This window comes from Liolophura sinensis, chromosome 7 (genome assembly GCF_032854445.1).
Source record: "Liolophura sinensis isolate JHLJ2023 chromosome 7, CUHK_Ljap_v2, whole genome shotgun sequence".
Lineage (NCBI taxonomy): Eukaryota > Metazoa > Mollusca > Polyplacophora > Chitonida > Chitonidae > Liolophura > Liolophura sinensis.
Genome location: NC_088301.1, coordinates 13,083,273 through 13,102,644, shown reverse-complemented (window position 1 = coordinate 13,102,644; position 19,372 = coordinate 13,083,273). Strand labels below are relative to the sequence as shown.

The following is a 19,372-nucleotide window of genomic DNA, read 5'->3' as shown; positions in this document are numbered from 1 at the left end:
TTTACATACATTCCCTTGCTGACTGGTCAGTGGTTTATTTTGCTCTACTTTTCTTGACCTGGCTACAGGTCAGTCCTGACACTAGACTCATTATCAAGCTATCAATCTGGTTATAAGAAAGCAGGGGTCATTCCTTGTGTATATACTTTTCATAGAATTCACATATATGAATATTTATGAGTTGGCCTTAAAAGAGAAAATAGTAAAGAAAATAGTAAAAAAAAAAAAACAAAACTGTTTTGATCTATATCTATTTTTTTGTAACCAGTGGATTCACCTTGTATCAGGTGGAGCACATTAACTGTCTGGACATACATGCGACCCTGCTGACACTAAAATTAAACATTTCCCCAAATATGGTCTGAAATCAGCAGTGACTGATATTATTAGAAGAAAGACTAAATCTTGCATGAGCTTGGCTGTCGTGTCTGTGTACAGTGAATGCACAGGTCAGCTGGTTGTTCATGTGTAAAAAGCTACTGCCGGTCAACATATGTGGTCAAGGTAACAGTGAACATCCTCCCAAATCAACATGTACATGTTTATACATTAATGGGCATGTATAAATGAGAGAAAGAAAGAGGAAAGGAGAAAAACAGAAAAAAAAAAAAAAAAAAAAAAAAAAGACTGACAGGAACTCAAGAATGAAGATGAAAATTAGAAAGAGTAGCCTTTTTCTTAACTTTTTCAAAACCTGGATTGAAACCTGGAAGCATGCATGTTTACAATCATTTTGCACATAACAGATTATGATCATCTAAAATAATATAACTATCAGATTTCTAAATTTCAGTTTATGTATGTAATTTCAGTTACATACAAATGCCTTTTCATGAAAGTTTGTCAAAAAAAAAAAAAGACGAAAAACTGAATTCCTTAATTTTTTTAATAAAGCTTGCCATTGCCTTTTATGTATATAGTTGCAAGGATTTGCTTACACAAATGAGTGTGGTTTAATTATTTCATCCTCCTTCACGAGTCCCCACCACCACCCGCCCCCGTACTTCACCAAAATAAATATGAAAATTTGTCATTCAGATATGTAATACTGTCTACAGGTTTATACCAACACCTGTGCATTAATCTCCTATTACCCACCTGAACTATTTCGGACTTGTAACACTGAGCCAGGCAGTCATAAATCTGACAAACGTGCCTGTTCCCAGTGACATTGTGGAACAAACCAGATGCTATTCCTGGCATTTCATTAAAGCGGAGACTTCCGCAGTAAAGGTGAACATGAACACTGGAGAAGGTCACTGAGGAACTGGACATATTTTTGAAACTCAAACCACTGCAGCACTTTGCATAAAAGAAAAAAAAATAGTACTGGAAAAAAACGTACAAAACCTAATTATAAACCCTAATTATTTAATTATTTGATTGGTGTTTTACACTGTACTCAGGAAAAAATTTCCCTTAGGATCATGATGGAAAGAAGACTGTGCAGAGCTTGGGGGAAACAAACGACCATCCGCAGGTTACTGACAGACCTTTCCACGCACAGCCGAAGACGCATGAAATCTAATCGCAAATATACATTGAAAAATTATGCCACACAGTTTGATAAGCATACTTTTTTATCTCTGTGAGGTTCCACAGCCGGTATTGCAGTTCACAGATGAAAAAAACAAACACGCACAATACAAAAAATGGAAACTGTCACCACATTATAACATTTTAACCAATCAAATGAGAGCTATTTCTATAACCCAAGAATGTAGCCATGTTTGTTGATGTCTGTATTGCTGTATTGTATTGGCAAACACTGTATTGCCTTTAAGCCATGTATGTCCCACTGCTTCAAAAAAAAATCCAAATGAAAAGATAATTTATAGAATTATCAAGAAGGTCAGAACAGGCTGCTGCTCTGTTTCCATCCCACTTGATAGATTATTATACAGGAAATGGTTTAATGCCGTACTTAACAATTTTTCAGTCATATTGTGTTTTCTTGTCAGGGCGTGTCTAAAAGTCTAAAGTGCCACAGATGTATCATGCCAAAGCCACCATGAAGACATGACACCCACCCAGTCACATTACACAGAGCCTGGGCATTACTCTAACCTAGCTGTTAGTGTTGAGTGCCAAACCACGCAGAAGAAAGTACCATTTTTATGGTTTTTGGTATGACCCGACCCGGATTTGATCCCAGTCTCCCAACGTCGAGTGTCACGACTGATATGTCCTAACAGCTTCAATCACAAGGATCAACATAGTCAATATTTACTTTCTTAAATCATTACAAAATAATGATGTATCAAAGCAGATGTTGTTAGGAGAACACCACAGAAACAAGTTTTCAGTTGTTTCAGCTTTTGCCTGAGGCAACATCAAGGGGTTTTTCCAGCCACTTTTCAGAAGTATCGGAAAATTAAGTTTTGGACAAATTTTATATTGAGTTTTCATGAAATAAATTGAATTTCTGTATTATTCCTACTTTGGGGTTGTTGATCCTTCAAATGTGCGTTTCGTTGCTTAAGGGTTAGTGCTGACTTCACTTCATCTCTCACTCAAGTCGCCGGCATATATCAACACTCTCTCCCTGGCACTCTTCTTGGATGGGACATTTTCGGTAGGCGGTATTTTTCTTGACTGATAAACCAAACCACCCGCAGACAAATGACTGCTTGCTAGAGGGGTCCATTCAATACGCAATACGTTTATATGAGGGAGGTGTGGAACATGAATATGTATGACACGCTAACCAACGAATCGCCGATAATTAAAGCATGGCATGAAATATTCACTTTAAACTGACAAGTGACAGTTCTCCATGCTTTATTCTTAAACATCACATTCAATAATTTTTTTTTTCTGGAGCAGCTGTCACTTTTAAGGGTAAACTCAGAAATGCCACCTCCCTAATTTCTGCTGACATACCAGGGGAGATAACTGCATCCGAGCTCACATGATCAGCGTCTTCTACATGCCTTGGGCTGACAGAGTCTGGGATGTTATGCAATCACATAGTGAATCGATCTATTACCATCTTCATTTAACTAATACATGCTTTTTGTTATAAGCCATACTCAAGAACATTTACAATGTACCTTATGTGCTGCTGTCAGGTCTATAATGGGTGTAAGACTACAGGTGAGAAAACTAAATTCAGGTCAGTACAAAACTATATGTGAGTAGTAAATTACTGTGTTCTGATTGCTGGCACGTCAAACAGCATCTGGAAGGTGTCTACTAGTATGTGATGGAAAAACTGGTTGACTAGTCCTTGCTCCCAGACATAGGGGACAGAGGAGAGGAGTGGGAAGAGGGATACCTCAATTAGCATCATCGACTGTATCACCAATACTTTGTCTCTCTCAGTATTAACCTATTCAGTGAGTGAAAGTGTGTTGGTTTGACGTCATATGCAATTACATGACACTCCCAGCCCTATTCTACTTCAATACAAACCTTTGGCATCACTGGTACAGGGTTTGATGCAGAACAAAAGTACAAGGGTGAATGACATCAAAACATTAAGAGCTTAAATATAACAACTAGAGAAACCAAGAAGTTGTATATCCATAAGAAAAACTTCCATAGTGTACTTCCTTAAATGACATTAATGTCTATAGCTGATCTTTACAGTATCTGAGACCTTGAAACTCACACTGCATTTGTCTTAAAATTTCATTCATGACTAAGTTACGAATTCTACCCAATTCTGCTGACCTTAGACAGGTGTTGTGAGGTTTGTTTGGAAAGTAGAATGAAATTCTACCAATAAAAAATGACCTTCACTACATCTAAAATGGAATGTTTTGAGTGAATGGTCAGGGCAAATATACTATGTGTTTGCATACACTTCCTGCATAGGGTCTAGGATGAACACAAGTTCTCGAGAGTTCCGCATGGGGGCGCTTCGCACATATACCGGAAGTTGGGGTTAGAAAACGCTCCACTTGTCCAACACTCATGTGTGAAAGCCGTGTACCCCCAGGGTTCTAACCCCAACTTCCTTTATGTGCCCGAGCACCCCCATGCGGAACTCTCGAGAACTTGTATCCATCAGAGATCCTATAAAAATGTAAGAGGGAGCTCTACCTTGAGTGCACATGGACGTACATGACACATATTGCTAATGACTCTGTGGTGGTGTTTTTTTAAACGGTAGATAGGCTTTCAATTGTTTGTTTTGATGCTCTTTCCTCGGGCTATATTAAAATATTCTAAATGTAGAAGTTTCAATTTATTTACTTGCTGCATGATTAACAGAAGCTGCTACTGACTGTAATCTTCCCAGGGTTTGTTAAATTATTCTGTGGAGAGTTGTAAAGTGTGTACAGCCTCAACTGCAATCTGTTTGCTCTCAAAACTCAGAAACTGCTGCAGGTATCTACCGTGATTTTTCAAACTTTTTGCAAGATGTTTATTCAAGCGTGTTCAGGGAGTATTATTCTGCCTATGCTGATAAAATTATACATTTTGTGAAGCCCTCAGATCGGCCAACTCAACCAAGGTAGTTGAAATCAGAGAGAAAAAACCATGACTGTGACCAAAATTTTGAAACCTTCTGAGAGAACTACACTGTACATGTATGGAATGCAAAGAAATAATCTCACAGTTTTATGAAGCTTGCATCTTCAGTGACTTCACCATTGGCGTCATTTTCAAAATAACTGTAGACATAAATTCCAGTGAAAAAAAGTACTTCAGAGGTCGAAAAGGTTGAAGCTTTATGGCTAGGGTTTAGCAGTTATATGGTTTCACAGATTACACCTGTCAGGTGGCCGACTAGTTCTGTGATCTATAGAACATCCGAGCCTGTTTATGTCATCGTTAGTCTTTCAGATGAGGTCGTCAGCACACTTGTTTTGTTAATCTAGGTTCACACAGAGTTTATCTACGACATTACAACATTTACAAGATAAACAAGGTTGATAGAATAACCTGATGCCAAACAAGATATAGTAATGGAAAAACCTGTGACCAAAGTTTCTTTCAAAAAGTCTTGATGTGTGACACTTGAAACAAACACATGTACATTCAGACAAAAAAAAACTCTATTCTATTATTTAGTGAAAGTTTCTTGGAATGAAGTTGCGACCTTTGAATATTTTGATGTTTACAATGAGGTGGCCAGGTGCTGATATTTACTGATAACCAAAATGAAACAAACCCCATTAACAATTAATCAGCCTTGTATTATTTTTACCTGAGGGTTTCATCTAAATGACATGTACATGTATTTGTTCGATCACATGTACTGGAGTATCCTAGCTAATGTCTTCATTTGGATTTTGCACCCTGCATGAATTCCAAATTATTTAACATATATATGATTTGGGTTTTCACTTTATTATATTAATACATATATAACTGTGGTAGAATTCATGGGTGGATGAAATAGAAATGCCTGTAATGCCCCAATACCCAGGACCTAACAAACCTTGACATTAAAGCCAGGGCTGGATCCAATATCAATGCCAAAGCAGTATCCATATACACACATGTAGGTTACATTTTTATTCAGTGAGACATTCAGACTTTCAAAGCCCTTTCTGATATGCCATGAGATTTTTCAAAGAGGCAGCTGGATGTACATGTACACAAATACACAAAGCTGAGAGGTTATCACACCTTTTTAGCTGGGATACTCCAGTGCACGTGACCTGGCACTTGTAAATACAATTGCTGTCCGCTTGACCTAACACTAAACACACACAGGAAAAAGACATGATATGAAATGAGCAATTATTAAGATAAAAATAAAAAAATAAAATAAACAGCCCACTCTGAGTGCTGGTTCATATGGACTAATATATATGACTGAGGTCATGGTCACAAGTTCCAATGACCTTGATGAATATAAAGGTAACTTATTTGTAGAAACATTTAAAGTGTATTATAATGTAATAAACATAGTACATGTATTTTTTAATATGTACATGAAAACAGTATTATCTTTAATAGGGATTACACTTTCTGAATTAACGATAATACTGTTACTTAATCCACTTTCCAAATGACATCTATACCTATCTGATGTACATGAAAAGCTCCCCACTACCCTGATTGAACAAATTTGATTAAACAAAATCTACTAAGTATAAAATGAATTGAATGTAAATTCTAAATTATAAAAAATAACCAAAATAAATGAATGGCTAAATAAATAAATGATCAATGTATTCTTATTGCTTCTCTACAAGCCAAAAAGCATCTGCTTTCGTTATCTTTTTCTTTAATTTTTTTTTTCTATGCATACTTTGTCATTTTCTGTGCACAGAGAATGATAAATATATGCACGACAAAAAGTAGGGTTTTATATTTTTTTAATTACATATAGCTCACTGGCAAATACATGTAGATACTGGGAATTTGGTGAACTTCTACCCTAATTCCTCTAATTTTTGGGACAGGTATTAGTAGCGATGAAAGTATAATATTACATTTCTTTACCAGCCTTTTGGAAAAGTAAAGATATGAGTGAGTGAGTGAGTGCTTGGGGTTTAACGTTGCACTCAACAATTTTTCAGTCATATGACAACGAAGGAATCCTTAGAGTACATGTAATGTACTCCTTCTTGCAGGATGAATTTCCACCGCTCTTTTATCTAGTGCTGCTTCACTGAGACGCCTTACCGAAGGCAAGTAAACCGCCTCGCCCGAGTCATTATACTGATTCGGGTCAACCAGTCATTGCACTATCCCCTTCATACTGAATCCCCTTAATTTGAAGTCAGTAAATGGAAGCACAGAGGAAACAGCTCAACAACAGCAACAAGTACCATTTTTGAAGTCTTTGGTTATGAACCAACATGGGTTTAACCCCAGGTCTCCTGACTCTTATCCATCATACAAAATGGTTCACAGATATAACACAGAGCACAGATTTGTCCTCATTTGTCCACAATAACAGCGATGTAATAAGGGAGGCATGAAGCAATCTAATGTACTCACAATGAAAGCACAGAACGGGCTTGACTACATGGGTCTCTATCAGCCTGTGGGGCCTTTTGGGAGCACCTGTAAACAGACAAAACAACAACACTGTATTTATTTATTTATTTGACTGGTGCTTAATGAAATTTTTCACCTGTATAAAAGGGATTAGGATTGTGTGTGGAGTGCCATAAGTAAACCAACCTTTACTAGGTACCTCACAAACCTCTCGATAAAGCCAAAGCCAAAGCCAAAGCAGCAAGAGCTGGATTCCAACTCGTGACTTCATTGGTCAAGGCCTGATAGTAAAATGGCACCAAATTACTGCACATACAACAGCCTTCAATAATGCTGCACTATACATGTACCTTGGAGGAACATTATTTCTTACATTAAACTAAAAGCTTCGTAACACCTTGAAAAGTGTCTGGGCATGAAAGTGAGGTACTGTTCATTAGGAAAAAAAAAATGGTAGGGCAGCAAAAAAAACCTCTTCATATGACTATATATATTCATACAGATTATGGTGCTGATCTTTCTTTTTTCCACTTCACAAGTTTCTTTGAATAAGGGGAGGTAATAGTACAACAGAAACTAATGTGCATAATTTACCTCCCACGACTGTGCAATTATCTCCCCTGACAAAAACATGACATGACCTCAAACTAAAATGGAGAATTCGTCGCTTTGTGTCTGGATACATTTGTAAAACAAATTCTACAAACACACTGGATTGGGGATGCTCTTACAATAAAACAATTGGGAATCACTAAGACAGAATGCAAGTACATGTATATGTAAATCAATCAAGTCAGCAAACTTCTACACTGGTAAATCTGGTCATGAACAAAAACTCTAAAATATAACGCCTATCCACCTACACTACTTGTTTTTTACAAGACCTTCACACGAAATCAATAATTTACTCCATTTGGTTTAATAAGTGTGACTGTAGAATTAGCCTGGCCACAGAGAACTACTCCACAGGTGTCGTAAGTGACAGGTAACCTGTCTGAAAATGCCTGCATAAAGTAAGGCCAGATGCGTCTACCTGCAGTCACAAGGGTAACGAGCCTGAAGTGACTTATATTCAAGCTACGACAGATGACTTAAGTTCCTGAGCTGTCAAGAGTTTGCAAACTCTTGTACATGTACCTCATACGGTCAATATACATATACTACACATATGTCCTTGTCACCTAAAATAACAAAAATCAATTGACCCAGAAATAGAGATTAGCTCAAGCTAGCATATGTATGATAAACTAATTAAGTGGTCAATGCACTGATTCAGGTGATTTTTCAGGTGATTTCTCAATATGTACATAATCACCCTGAACCAGACCCATATATACCAGATCCATATTAACACATCCATGTCTACCATATCTATGTATACAAGATCCATGTATGCCATATCCATGCATACAAGATCCATGAGTACTGGATCCACGTATACCACATCCATGTATACCAGCTACTGTACATGTATCCCAGCTACATGTACACAAGCTACATGTATATTTATACATTAGTGACTGCAAATGCACGGATCACACAAGCAAGCCACAATTATCTTCGTTAATCAATGAAATGAAGCTGACTCAATTAAACTCATTTTATCTGCCTGATCTGATCTCTTTTCACCTGGAAATCAGGTGTCCATAAAAACACACGGCCTGACTAAATGTTCATGCCATATGCCAATTCTGATGGTCTTTTCTCATACAAACATGTATAAGAATAGAACAGTTTCTTCAGACATAACAACAGATATATTTCTTGTTGTAAAAATAATTCACTTATTCATTCAAATCTTAATATAAGAAAAATTCACCCTAAATGATAACCCCAGAAACATCCAAAACATGAAGCCACTTCACCTAATCTCTTTAAAAATCATCCACAGGGCCAGGCTGTTCAAAACTGGTTTAAAGACTTAACACCAGATTTACCTTTAAGCCAAGTGTTCAATTTTGTACCTGACCTAAAAATAATTGTGTACCGGTCTATTACATATGAACTAAAACTGCTGCTGTTGACTTTGAAGAACTGCATAAGCTGTTGAATTTGGCTAAAATTTTAAATATAAAATATGACTTAATACTAGCATGTACAAGAGTTTGCAAACTCTGTTGGACAACTGGTCTTATAATTTAAAAAAAAAACAGTGATTAACTCTTTTATGTATGTGGTCAAAGTTTCACTGCACTCAACACTCAAGAATATTTCACTCACATGACATCAGTCAGATATAGTTATAGCTAAAGGTAATCAAAGCAGCGTGTCTAGTATTGCACAAACAGTAGTCAAGCCAGCAGAATCATGTTACAATGCAGATGTGGACACTTCACACCACTGAGCCAGTGAGCTTGACCCCACAAAAAAACCTAACAAATGAATAACAGCAACCTGCTTAGAACCACCATAATATACAGGGTGCAGGTATTTCATAAAACTTCCAGCTCGATCTAGAGATCTGTTTGAATTAAACCAGAGCTGCTTTTCTTCAGTATTACATAGATTCCATGTTAAAGTGAAGGACAGCAGCAAATCACAATCTGTCTAACAATAAGAAATATGGAATGCACTTGTGAGTCCTCACTGAAGTACCGAGAAAACCCAGGAATCCGCCGACGTAAAATAACCTTCTTATTCCTTTCCCAATACATTTTTTTCTTTGGTCTGTTGACGTCACTGTTACATTTAACAATGATACATTTCATCAACAATAAAAACTGGTCATTCTATACTTGCGTCATAATTTTAATAATTATGATACAGACATGTGAATTCATTTAACCTGCATGACCAAGTCCAAAGACCCAGTACAGTCTTTTGAATTGGTCGTAATGTCCATAATTTCAAGGTTACAATTACATTTAGTAATTTATGGAAGCGAAACAGAAACATTTTTTTTTGCCCTACAAAAAGAAAGGACAAAACAAACCACATATAAAGATTTCCCCGCTGTAAGCCAGTTCATTGGTTTCTGTCTTTTAATGGCACATTTGACTGGATGAAGGAAAACTTCAAGGTCTTCAGTAATTTACCAACCGCTGGAAGACTGTCACATATCTAGGACTTCAAATCCAACGTTCACAAACATGATATCTTATGATGACCACATGTAAAATCTGCTCCAATATATGAAGGAATCATACTGTATTTTCATATAACATTTATATGTCAACAAAAAGTTCAGAAACTAGAATAAAACAACCTGGGTTTTCTGAGGAGCTTCCTGACTGAGTTGTTTAGGACACACCAATTTCAGTCCTTGTTTTAAAACTTTAAAATCCAAAAATGTAATGAAATCGAAAATACACCTTTTTTGCCTAATGTTTTTAATGATTTGCCTAATGTTTTTAATGATTTTCAAGGCATTCCAATCATGTGAATATGTCTGAGACTTTCCACTTTTTCCATGAATTAGATCATTTTTCAATTTTATTTTCATACCCTACTCCGAAATTGAAAAAAAGTTTCAATCTGCCAAATGACAAACATTTTAATTTGGTATGGCCTTGCATGACTGGATTCTAATACGATGTCACTTGATGTGCAAGGACAACTGTTATCTTACAGGGACAATAATATGTTCATAATGATGACAAAGAAGTTTATATTCTAAAAGATTAAAAAGGGCATTGGTGCACCCTGGCGTCTCTGTAACACAGATTACTGACTAGTTAAGTACCAAAGTTCAGCCATAAAGAGAAAAAATGCATGTTAAGTCCGAACTAAAAGTGTTTCCCTGTGCAAAGCAGAATGAACAACATTGGGCATCCTGGATCATTTTTTTCCTTCCTTTTTTTTTTTACCTGAAGCAAGCTTGGCTGACACCTAAATGTTGAATTTCACGGCACACCCAAAAAAATCAATAGTAAGAAGCATCCCAAGGACACAGGTCAGCTAGGTTCTCTTTGTCCTTAAAGCTTTTTGAACACTGTAGGGATTGGCCAAGGTGGCAGGTGGCACAAATGAGTAAGTGGGCGAGAGCCATGTGAGGAGTTGATTACACACACAAAAAAATCTACATGCGAGTATTACATGAGAGTATGGATGCCCCCCACCCCTACTTTTGATAATCAAGTGGCATATTGTTCCTGTATATATACTCACAGTGCTCCACATAATTTATGCCCCTGGAAATACACTATGTGTTGTTAAACAATAGGTGAACTAATCACACATAGAAAAATCAAGAAATGCATTACTTTCTAAAAGTAAGCATACACATTAATGTATGTTCATAGTCCTATTCACTGATAGGCTAAATAGGGGACATAACTCTGTATCGGTAAAACTGAGCAAAGGGTGACTACTCTTACTTAAAATGCAAATGCAGCAGACCTGAAAAATCTTTTTTCCAAATCAAAATCCAAGTTAGCTTCAGAAGTATAGTTCTTTCGCTAACAGAAATACATCTTGACAATGTCATTGCACAATATGAACATGTGAATTCAAGAAACACAAGGGAAAGGTGCTGACAGGCATAGCATGAGCACAGTGGCCAAAGGGATAACCTTCCTTGACTTATTCAAGATAGACATTAGAGCGGTGATAGAAAATTAAGTAAAAATAAATTTTGGCCCATCAGAAACAGACACACGTTTCCAGGCATGCCAGGCTTGGACAATTGTGGAGGTTTGGTGTCAATTCCACTCAGCCATACTGGCTGGTGTCAATTTCCACTCGGTGTTAAATTCTGCATTGTATAACGCGTGTTTGCCCAAATATGAGGAATTCTTGGCTTGGAATCTAATTAAGAATACCAATGTTAATGGTCCGTGTCCATTCTTGGGACTCTTGCTCTGGCCAGAGGCATCTGATGTTGGCTCCTGCTGATCAAACCATGTTTAAAAACTTTTATTGCCACATTAAAAATAAAAGAGCGGTGGAAATCCGCTCTGCAACAAGGAGGCACATTACACATACATGCACCCTAATGATTCCTTCGTCGTCATATGACTGAAAAATTGTTGAGTACGACGTTAAACCCCAAGCACTCACTCACACATCACATACTTAGTCTCACTCAATTTCAGCTGGGGAGTTTGTCAAGATACTTCAGTTTATTGAAGTCTGCAAATGACCTTCCATTCTTGCATGTTCCAGGCCTGCAGGTGCCAGATGAAATCTACATGGTCTGTATTCTCGTGGGGCAACTGGGCAATCAGGCCAGTTTTAATTCTATGTTATTCTCTCGAGACCGTCCGTAAGTCCGTATGTATGTCAGTGGGTTTTGAAAGCATTTGTATGGTAAAGTTTAAAGTATGGGCCCCATTTGGAAGGGAAATAGCAAAGATAAATTTTCACTAGACAGATGTTCAGGTATCAATATCTTTATCTTTTTCTTTTTTTAATCAAGTGCGTATACTGAAAAATGACATCGTGAGTTGCCTTGTATAAGCTGTCAGGAAAGGCTGGCTTTATAGACCAGGGTAGGCCTTTACTCCAGCTGGGCCAGCTGTCATGGCGATGTCACCGGCGGTGAGCATTTCGCGGGAGACCTGCTTACTTTCAATGTGTCTCAATAAGCGCTTGTCTGTGGTTATTGAGAGGGTATGGTATGTACAGAATAATGCCGTCAGAACATGCTTGAACCTAATCAGATGTTGAAAGTGTGAAAATGAATGCTGAAGAACAACTTGTACAGTACATAATGTGTCTGTAATTGAAAAAAAAAAAAAAAAAAAAAATGATACTATTGCAAATGTCTTCCACCACTTTGTCAAAAGTGATATGATTCACAATTTCAGATTACGTATCATAAATCCTGTCAATCTTAGCAAAATTAATTTGTTCATTTTTCAAAGAGCTTGAATTTTGTGGCGGCTCGGTGTTAAAAAGATTTGTATTGGACACGTGCTTGGCCCACTGCCAAGAAATATGACCAAGTAATGCAAGTTGTGACCAATGAAGCACAGGATGTAAGCCAGATAATGCTTCAACTAAGGTGGGGTAAGATCTCCCATCAGCAGCTTGACACAGATTAGTACACGTAACTCATGTTTAATAATTTACCAGGTATAACCATGAAAAGTGGGGAGGTCTTGTGGGAAGGCCCTGTGGGCAGTCATGTGAAATGCTAGACACTTCATGTGACAGCAATTCACTCGACAATCAATAAAGTATTCAGCCTCCACAACAGGTTACTGTCATTTGACCTACATCAAGCTACCAAATCGGAATACATTGTTCTCATTTCAGCACACACATAAAAGCAGCTATCAAAACAAAATAAAATCTATCAAAATACGGAGACAGGAATATACCTACATCACGAATGCCGTCAAGTACACACTGCTGGGACACAATACGCACCAAAGTGAATAAAATATCACATATGTTTTATTATGCACATATTTATATTTATTTGAGCAGGAGCAATAACTGCACCCTTAAACAGTCAACCTGATGTGTATGCCATATTGTTGCAATGCAACTTTATGTTCTCTAATGACCTTCATGTTAAACCACATAGAGGCAGCAACAAAGGCAGATAACCACTTTTTGCCACCACAGTCTAAAGAACACTAGATGCATGGGAATGCTGTAGGTTCCCTGTCTGAAGTCATGTATCTGGCAAACTGAAAGACACTCATCCTAGTAGCCCTCTTGGAATGATGAACTATTACATCTGCACATATAGCCTATACCTTGTTATGGACAACATCTTGATCTGGAGCAATCAGACTAACAGCTACACTGTATGACCAAGTCCAAAACAGAACAAAAAACATCCACAATTTTGTTTAAAATGGATGAAACAACCCAAAATGCAAACTTTGTCTGTAACCTGTCAAGGTGAGGCCAACTACATGTGCCAAGTTTCAATTCGCTACATCTCCAGTTCAGACTTTCTTTAACACTGAAAATCTTCTTGTTTTTCATTTTAATCATACTTTCTTGTACAAAAGTGTTTTACATTACCTTCACTAGAAAATTAATAAAAAATCTTAAAGTATCATATTTGGAGGAAAGGGGGTTCTGAAACCCAAAACCAATTACAGGTTCAACATGGTTGCTGGTAAACTTCCTATGCAGGAGCAAAGAGGGAGCCAGCCTGAGTTGGATTTTCATTCTGAAAATGACACAGAACTGTATATCATATTAACAATACAATCTCCTAGCCATAACATTATAGAATCAAGAAATTCTGACTACTGACAGATCTTTGTTCATTCCTCTGAGAGCAGCATTCTGCGAGTTCGGATCACTGAAACCCTTCAACTCCAAGCTTGTTTAATGCTGTCTGAACAGCTAGAAAGGACACCATGTTTTCAACCTTGAGGCAAGCTTCAGCATATTGATCATAGGTCAGCCAAGTCTAGGCCTCAAGAAAACTTCTAAATTTAGATCAGATTCTTTGCCAACTTCACCCCAAACAAGCTTCTGATCAATGCTTTCAAATTGATTTTCACCACAGGGGAAAAAAAAAAAAAAAAAACAGAAAAAAAGGTTTCTAAATGCAAAATGCTCCAACTTGAGGGTTAATTTTGTTTATGGTTTAAAAAACTTCAAAACAATGAAATTTGTTTTTGTGGGTTTTTTTTTTTTGCTTTCAGTGCCTTAGTTTTTTAACCTTAAAAACACCACAGATGTGCATGTTTCTCTATCTTAAACTGATCCTACAGTCAAAATCAATAAAAAAAAACACACAAAAAATTAGACGAAGACAAAAGTGTCTTTTAAATTACTACAGTGCACACCAAATTCCGATTAGATTCTAGAAAGTACAGAACATGTTAGAAACATTTGTCCTGGTAATACAAACAAGGTATTCAGAGAATACTGGAAGCTCTCCTGATTGAACCAAAAGTAGAATGACTGACACTGTCATATGCAGACACTATTCTTTAATCTTATAAAGAACAAGAAAGGCCAAAATTATTACTCTGTCACAACTGTTTATTGTTTGTATCACTTCATACATGTACAGAATTGTGGTGGTAAAAGACTCTTTGGGAGTTAGCGCACAACTTTACCACAAAGGTCTTTGATACGCAAATCCCGCACTACATTTGGCAATCCATATACTATGGGAGGGAACTGCAAACCTATGTATAGCTGAGCAAAATGCTGAGCCTTGAGATATTAGGCTTCCTTGGTCTTCGATATGCAAATCGCTACCGATGATTGGCTATCTTTGTACAATGTGGGTGGCCACTGCCACCTTATGATTGGCCAAAAACTTTAACCAAACACAACACTGTCACTTCTACTGACAGAATCTGATATCCCCCTCTCACAATACTTCTCATCAAGTACTTTGTAAGGCACGCTAAAAAATGAATTACGAACAAAAAAAAGTGGTTTTAAGTGGTCATTCAGTGGACATGTATCTTTTTGTTACTTTCAACATCAAACACCAGTCAAACAAATGTATAATAACTCCTAAACAGTCCTAACCAAACCTTGTTCATATACATTTTTTCCTTTTTGAAGGAGACTACTGTAAATTTTCAACCTCTTTGCCCTCTAAAGCACTTTTTGGGCAGAATTTATGCACACCATTATTATGAAAATGATGCTAAAATGATTTGTTTGTGTCACTACAGATGAACGATCCTTAAAAGTACGCCCAATAGTTCTGTTTGAATGTCAAGTTTTAAAATATTAGCTGCAGAAAAGGTTGAAAATGTTAAAAAATCAGGGTATGCATTATTTCCCTTAAAGGTATACTTTTAGCATGTTTGTAAGTCTTTCACTGAAGCATTTTCTGAAGGTAATATTCGGTGCAGACTTATAAAATTACACTTTTTGTGAAGTCCTTAAATTGGCCAATCTCCATAATCAAAATGTGCATACATTACACTTAAAGTTGCTCTTTCATATGCGGAAAGGTTGAGGTATAAAGTTAAAAATATTTCTGAGTGATTAGCTTTTGAGGTTATTTAGTTCACTTCTCCTATGACATCAGAAACAGCTTGTTAAATGAAATCAGTTACTGGCTGAAGATAAATACAGATTCATAGAAAATAAAATGTCAAAGAGCTGCATGGTGAAAGAAAAACCGCTGTAATACTACATGAATGTCACTACGAGTGTACTTTCTTCAATATGGATATAAAACAGCACACTCAAGTCATCTAGTTCAAATACTGTGTTCCACTAATAAACCTTTCACCTTGCCTATATATAGCTACAAATGATGACTTCAGGTTGAAATGGAAAGTCAACAGATATGTGATGCATTAGGCCACAGGCGTATGAAATACAATTCCACCTAGCTCAAAGCGATGTCCTCTACAAAATCCAAGACTTGTTAAGGTAATTTACTGCAGGCTCACTGACTATATGCCACACAGAAATAATACTTATTTTCCAAGTGTGGGTATTTATAGAGCTTTGCCGTTTATAAATGCCAAGGCCAAGGAAGAGAGCATGGCATTAATGAGGATTAGCCACACATCCATATACCCTTCAGGTTGTCTGTCACTTACATGCCAGTCCCCCATGTCTTACACCTGGTTTCTTTAAACTCGTTGCAAATATTCTGCTATTTGTAAAATCACTTACACCAAACTCCAAAACTGCTTTTTATCAGTGAAACAAAAACACAACCAGTTTTATGGTACAGTACTAGAAGTGGATGTTCAACACAAACCAAACAACTAAGAAAGTATATCAAGTATAAAATAAGAAGAAATTCGTGTAAAGAGAACCAGTCAGCAGTTTTCAATGATGAAGGAAAGATGCTAAGAATGTTGTAAGCGAAGAGCGTGTGAAGCAGAAGGAGTGCCAGCAATTCTGTACACTGTCCATATTTCATAAAAAGTAACCAACCAAAGCAGCAAACGCTTTCAAGCATTATAAAGTGATTTTCTACAAAGTCTTCAGGTATTTAACATGTGGTATTGATGTAATCTATTAATACGTGTACACAGAAATAGAATAGTTTAGGACCGTTTTGTAATTGTACAATATACCTGTATATGTGTCCACCCGTTTTGAAAATGACATGTATACTGAAGTTTCACAATTAAACAACAGATTAATCTGCTTTGTTTTTCTATTGTTTCTTTTCTGTAAGGCATGTGTTTATTAACAGAAAGTATTGGCATCTTGCCCCTTTATTCTAGCTCATGTATGAACCTGAAAACTTAGAAAAGATTCCAGTTAGTGTTAATGAGTAAACAGTATTTTTACCTCAATGAGTTTTCATATACATACGTGAGGTGGAATAAAGGGGCAAGATGCCAATACTTTCTGTTAATACATACATGCCTTACAGAAAACAAACAATAGCAAAACAAAGCGTATTAATCTGTTGTTTAATTGTCAGTATACAAGATGTCATTTTCAAATGGGTGGACGCATATACAGGTATATCGTATGGCATCAATACATCAATGAAATGTGTCACTGGTGTTATGTACATGTAAGATAGGGGCTCACACATATATAATTCACAAAGTAATGAAACTTAAATGTGTTCATCTTACATTATACCCTACCAAGCTGAGAGTTACAGGTCATCAGCGTGCATAAATTACACCACCGTCCTACACTATTCTAATTCTGTGTACATGTATTAATGGGTTACATCAATTTCCGATATTAAATACCTGAAGACTTTGGCAGACACATATAAATTCATTTAATAATGAGCTTGAAAGTGCTTGCTGCTTTGGTTGGTCATTTTTATGAAATATGGACACAGTGTACAGAATTGCTGGCACTCCTTCTGCTTCACACGCTCTTAGCTTACAACATTCCTAGCATCTTTCCTTCATCACTGAAAACTGCTGACTCTCTACATGAATTTGTCCTAATTTGTCCAACATAAATTACACTGAAAGCTGCTCTTTCATAGGCAAAAACGTTGACGAATTGGAGTAGGCCTAAAAAGGAAATCACACAGGAAGACACACAGAGGGTCTGGCAGGCATGGGGAAAGGCACACAGACCAGCAGACACACAGAGGGTCTGGCAGGCATGGGGAAAGGCACACAGAACAGCAGACACACAGAGGGTCTGGCAGGCATGGGGAAAGGCACACAGACCAGCAGACACACGGAGGGGCTGGCAGGCATGGGGAAAGGCACACAGACCAGCAGACACACAGAGGAGCTGGCAGGCATGGGGAAAGGCACACAGACCAGAAGACACACAGATAGAACATCCTGAGAGAAAATCACACAACTAAAAGGATACAGAATCCTCGCTGATTGGCTGGTGTGCGAGATAGGTAAGTCCAGGCTATGCCTAGGCTGAGCTAACTTTTAGTTGTAACACATTTATTCAAGTTTCAGGACTTAGGCAGGCATGTAGACAATTGGACACATGAGCCTTAGCCATAAAGAATCAAGCGAACCTTCAGGCAAAGACAAACAGTCAATCAGACAGGGAGATAAACACACAAACACTCACACATGTTTAGTGATTCACACATACAGATAAGCCTAAAAAGTCAGGCAGACATAGATAGGTAGACAGGCAGACACTCGTGGAGACAGGCAGACAGACAGCCAGCCAGCCAGGTAGACAGACAGGCAAACATAAATGTAGGTATGGATGGGTGTATGCTTGGGGTTAAACGTTGTACTGAACTGTCAAACAAACAGACAGACATACATACACACATGCATAAATGCACACGCAGATAAATGAGCACACACGAACACATATATTTTCACTGATCCACAGCAAATGGCCTAAAATGTCACCCAGGACTCAATTTGGGCATTTTCCCACATTCTGAGAGTTCTTTTATTCTTAGAAAGATGTTTAAAGGTTTGTTTAGAAGCTGAAGTGACATTTTAAATGAAAAATATGGATTTCAGCAGCAAAATCGATACTTGCCACATCAAAATTTTAAGATATTTATCGTAGCTGTGTGTTCAGAAAAGTACTGTTTGTTACAAGAAAAATTCAGGAAAACTTTCCAGCCTTAATTTCCCCAGTTGAACCTAAAGCCATTTCGGAGTCTTAAGTCAGGTAAAAAAGTTGGGGAATTTTCGTCCATTTCTCACCTCAAAAAAATAGCAGGTGTGAAGAGCACTTACCAGTAGATTAGCTGCACAGGTGATAAGTGATCAAGGCTGTTAAGTTCCTAGCGGATAACCCAGTCCCCTACTGACCTCATGCTGACCTACTGCACTATAGTCGTTATATCAACACTAACCACCCTAAATCTATACATCTGACCAAGTGTAATGTAGAGCATTTGGAAGCACTACATGAACATGTCATATCAGTTCATCAAACTCCCTCATCGACTAATGTTTGTTGTCTGGAATGACTGCCTTGCTGGAATTCAATTTACAAAACAATTGCTCTTAACTGTGATTAACGTGGTGTGCGTGTGTTAAGTTTGCAAAGACACCCACAAGCAATTATATTCTTGCCGGTCAAATGACTACTTGCAAAAGAACCCTGAGAATGTTCTGCATGTAAGAATCTGCACTATGTTCTGTGCAGATAGAAAAAGCCTACTAGAAAAGCCTACTTCACCGCAATACTATACACATAG

The 19,372-nt window shown here is 37.3% G+C and overlaps 1 protein-coding gene across 1 annotated transcript in view; it reads right to left on the bottom strand.

Moving 5' to 3' along the window:
* The window catches only part of LOC135470408 (phosphatidylinositol 3-kinase regulatory subunit alpha-like), a 106,574-nt gene that overhangs the window by 56,509 nt on the left and 30,693 nt on the right, over positions 1 to 19,372 (bottom strand). The window contains 1 exon segment of the mRNA XM_064749330.1: positions 6,907 to 6,972. Coding sequence (XP_064605400.1) covers positions 6,907 to 6,972 — 66 coding nt within the window.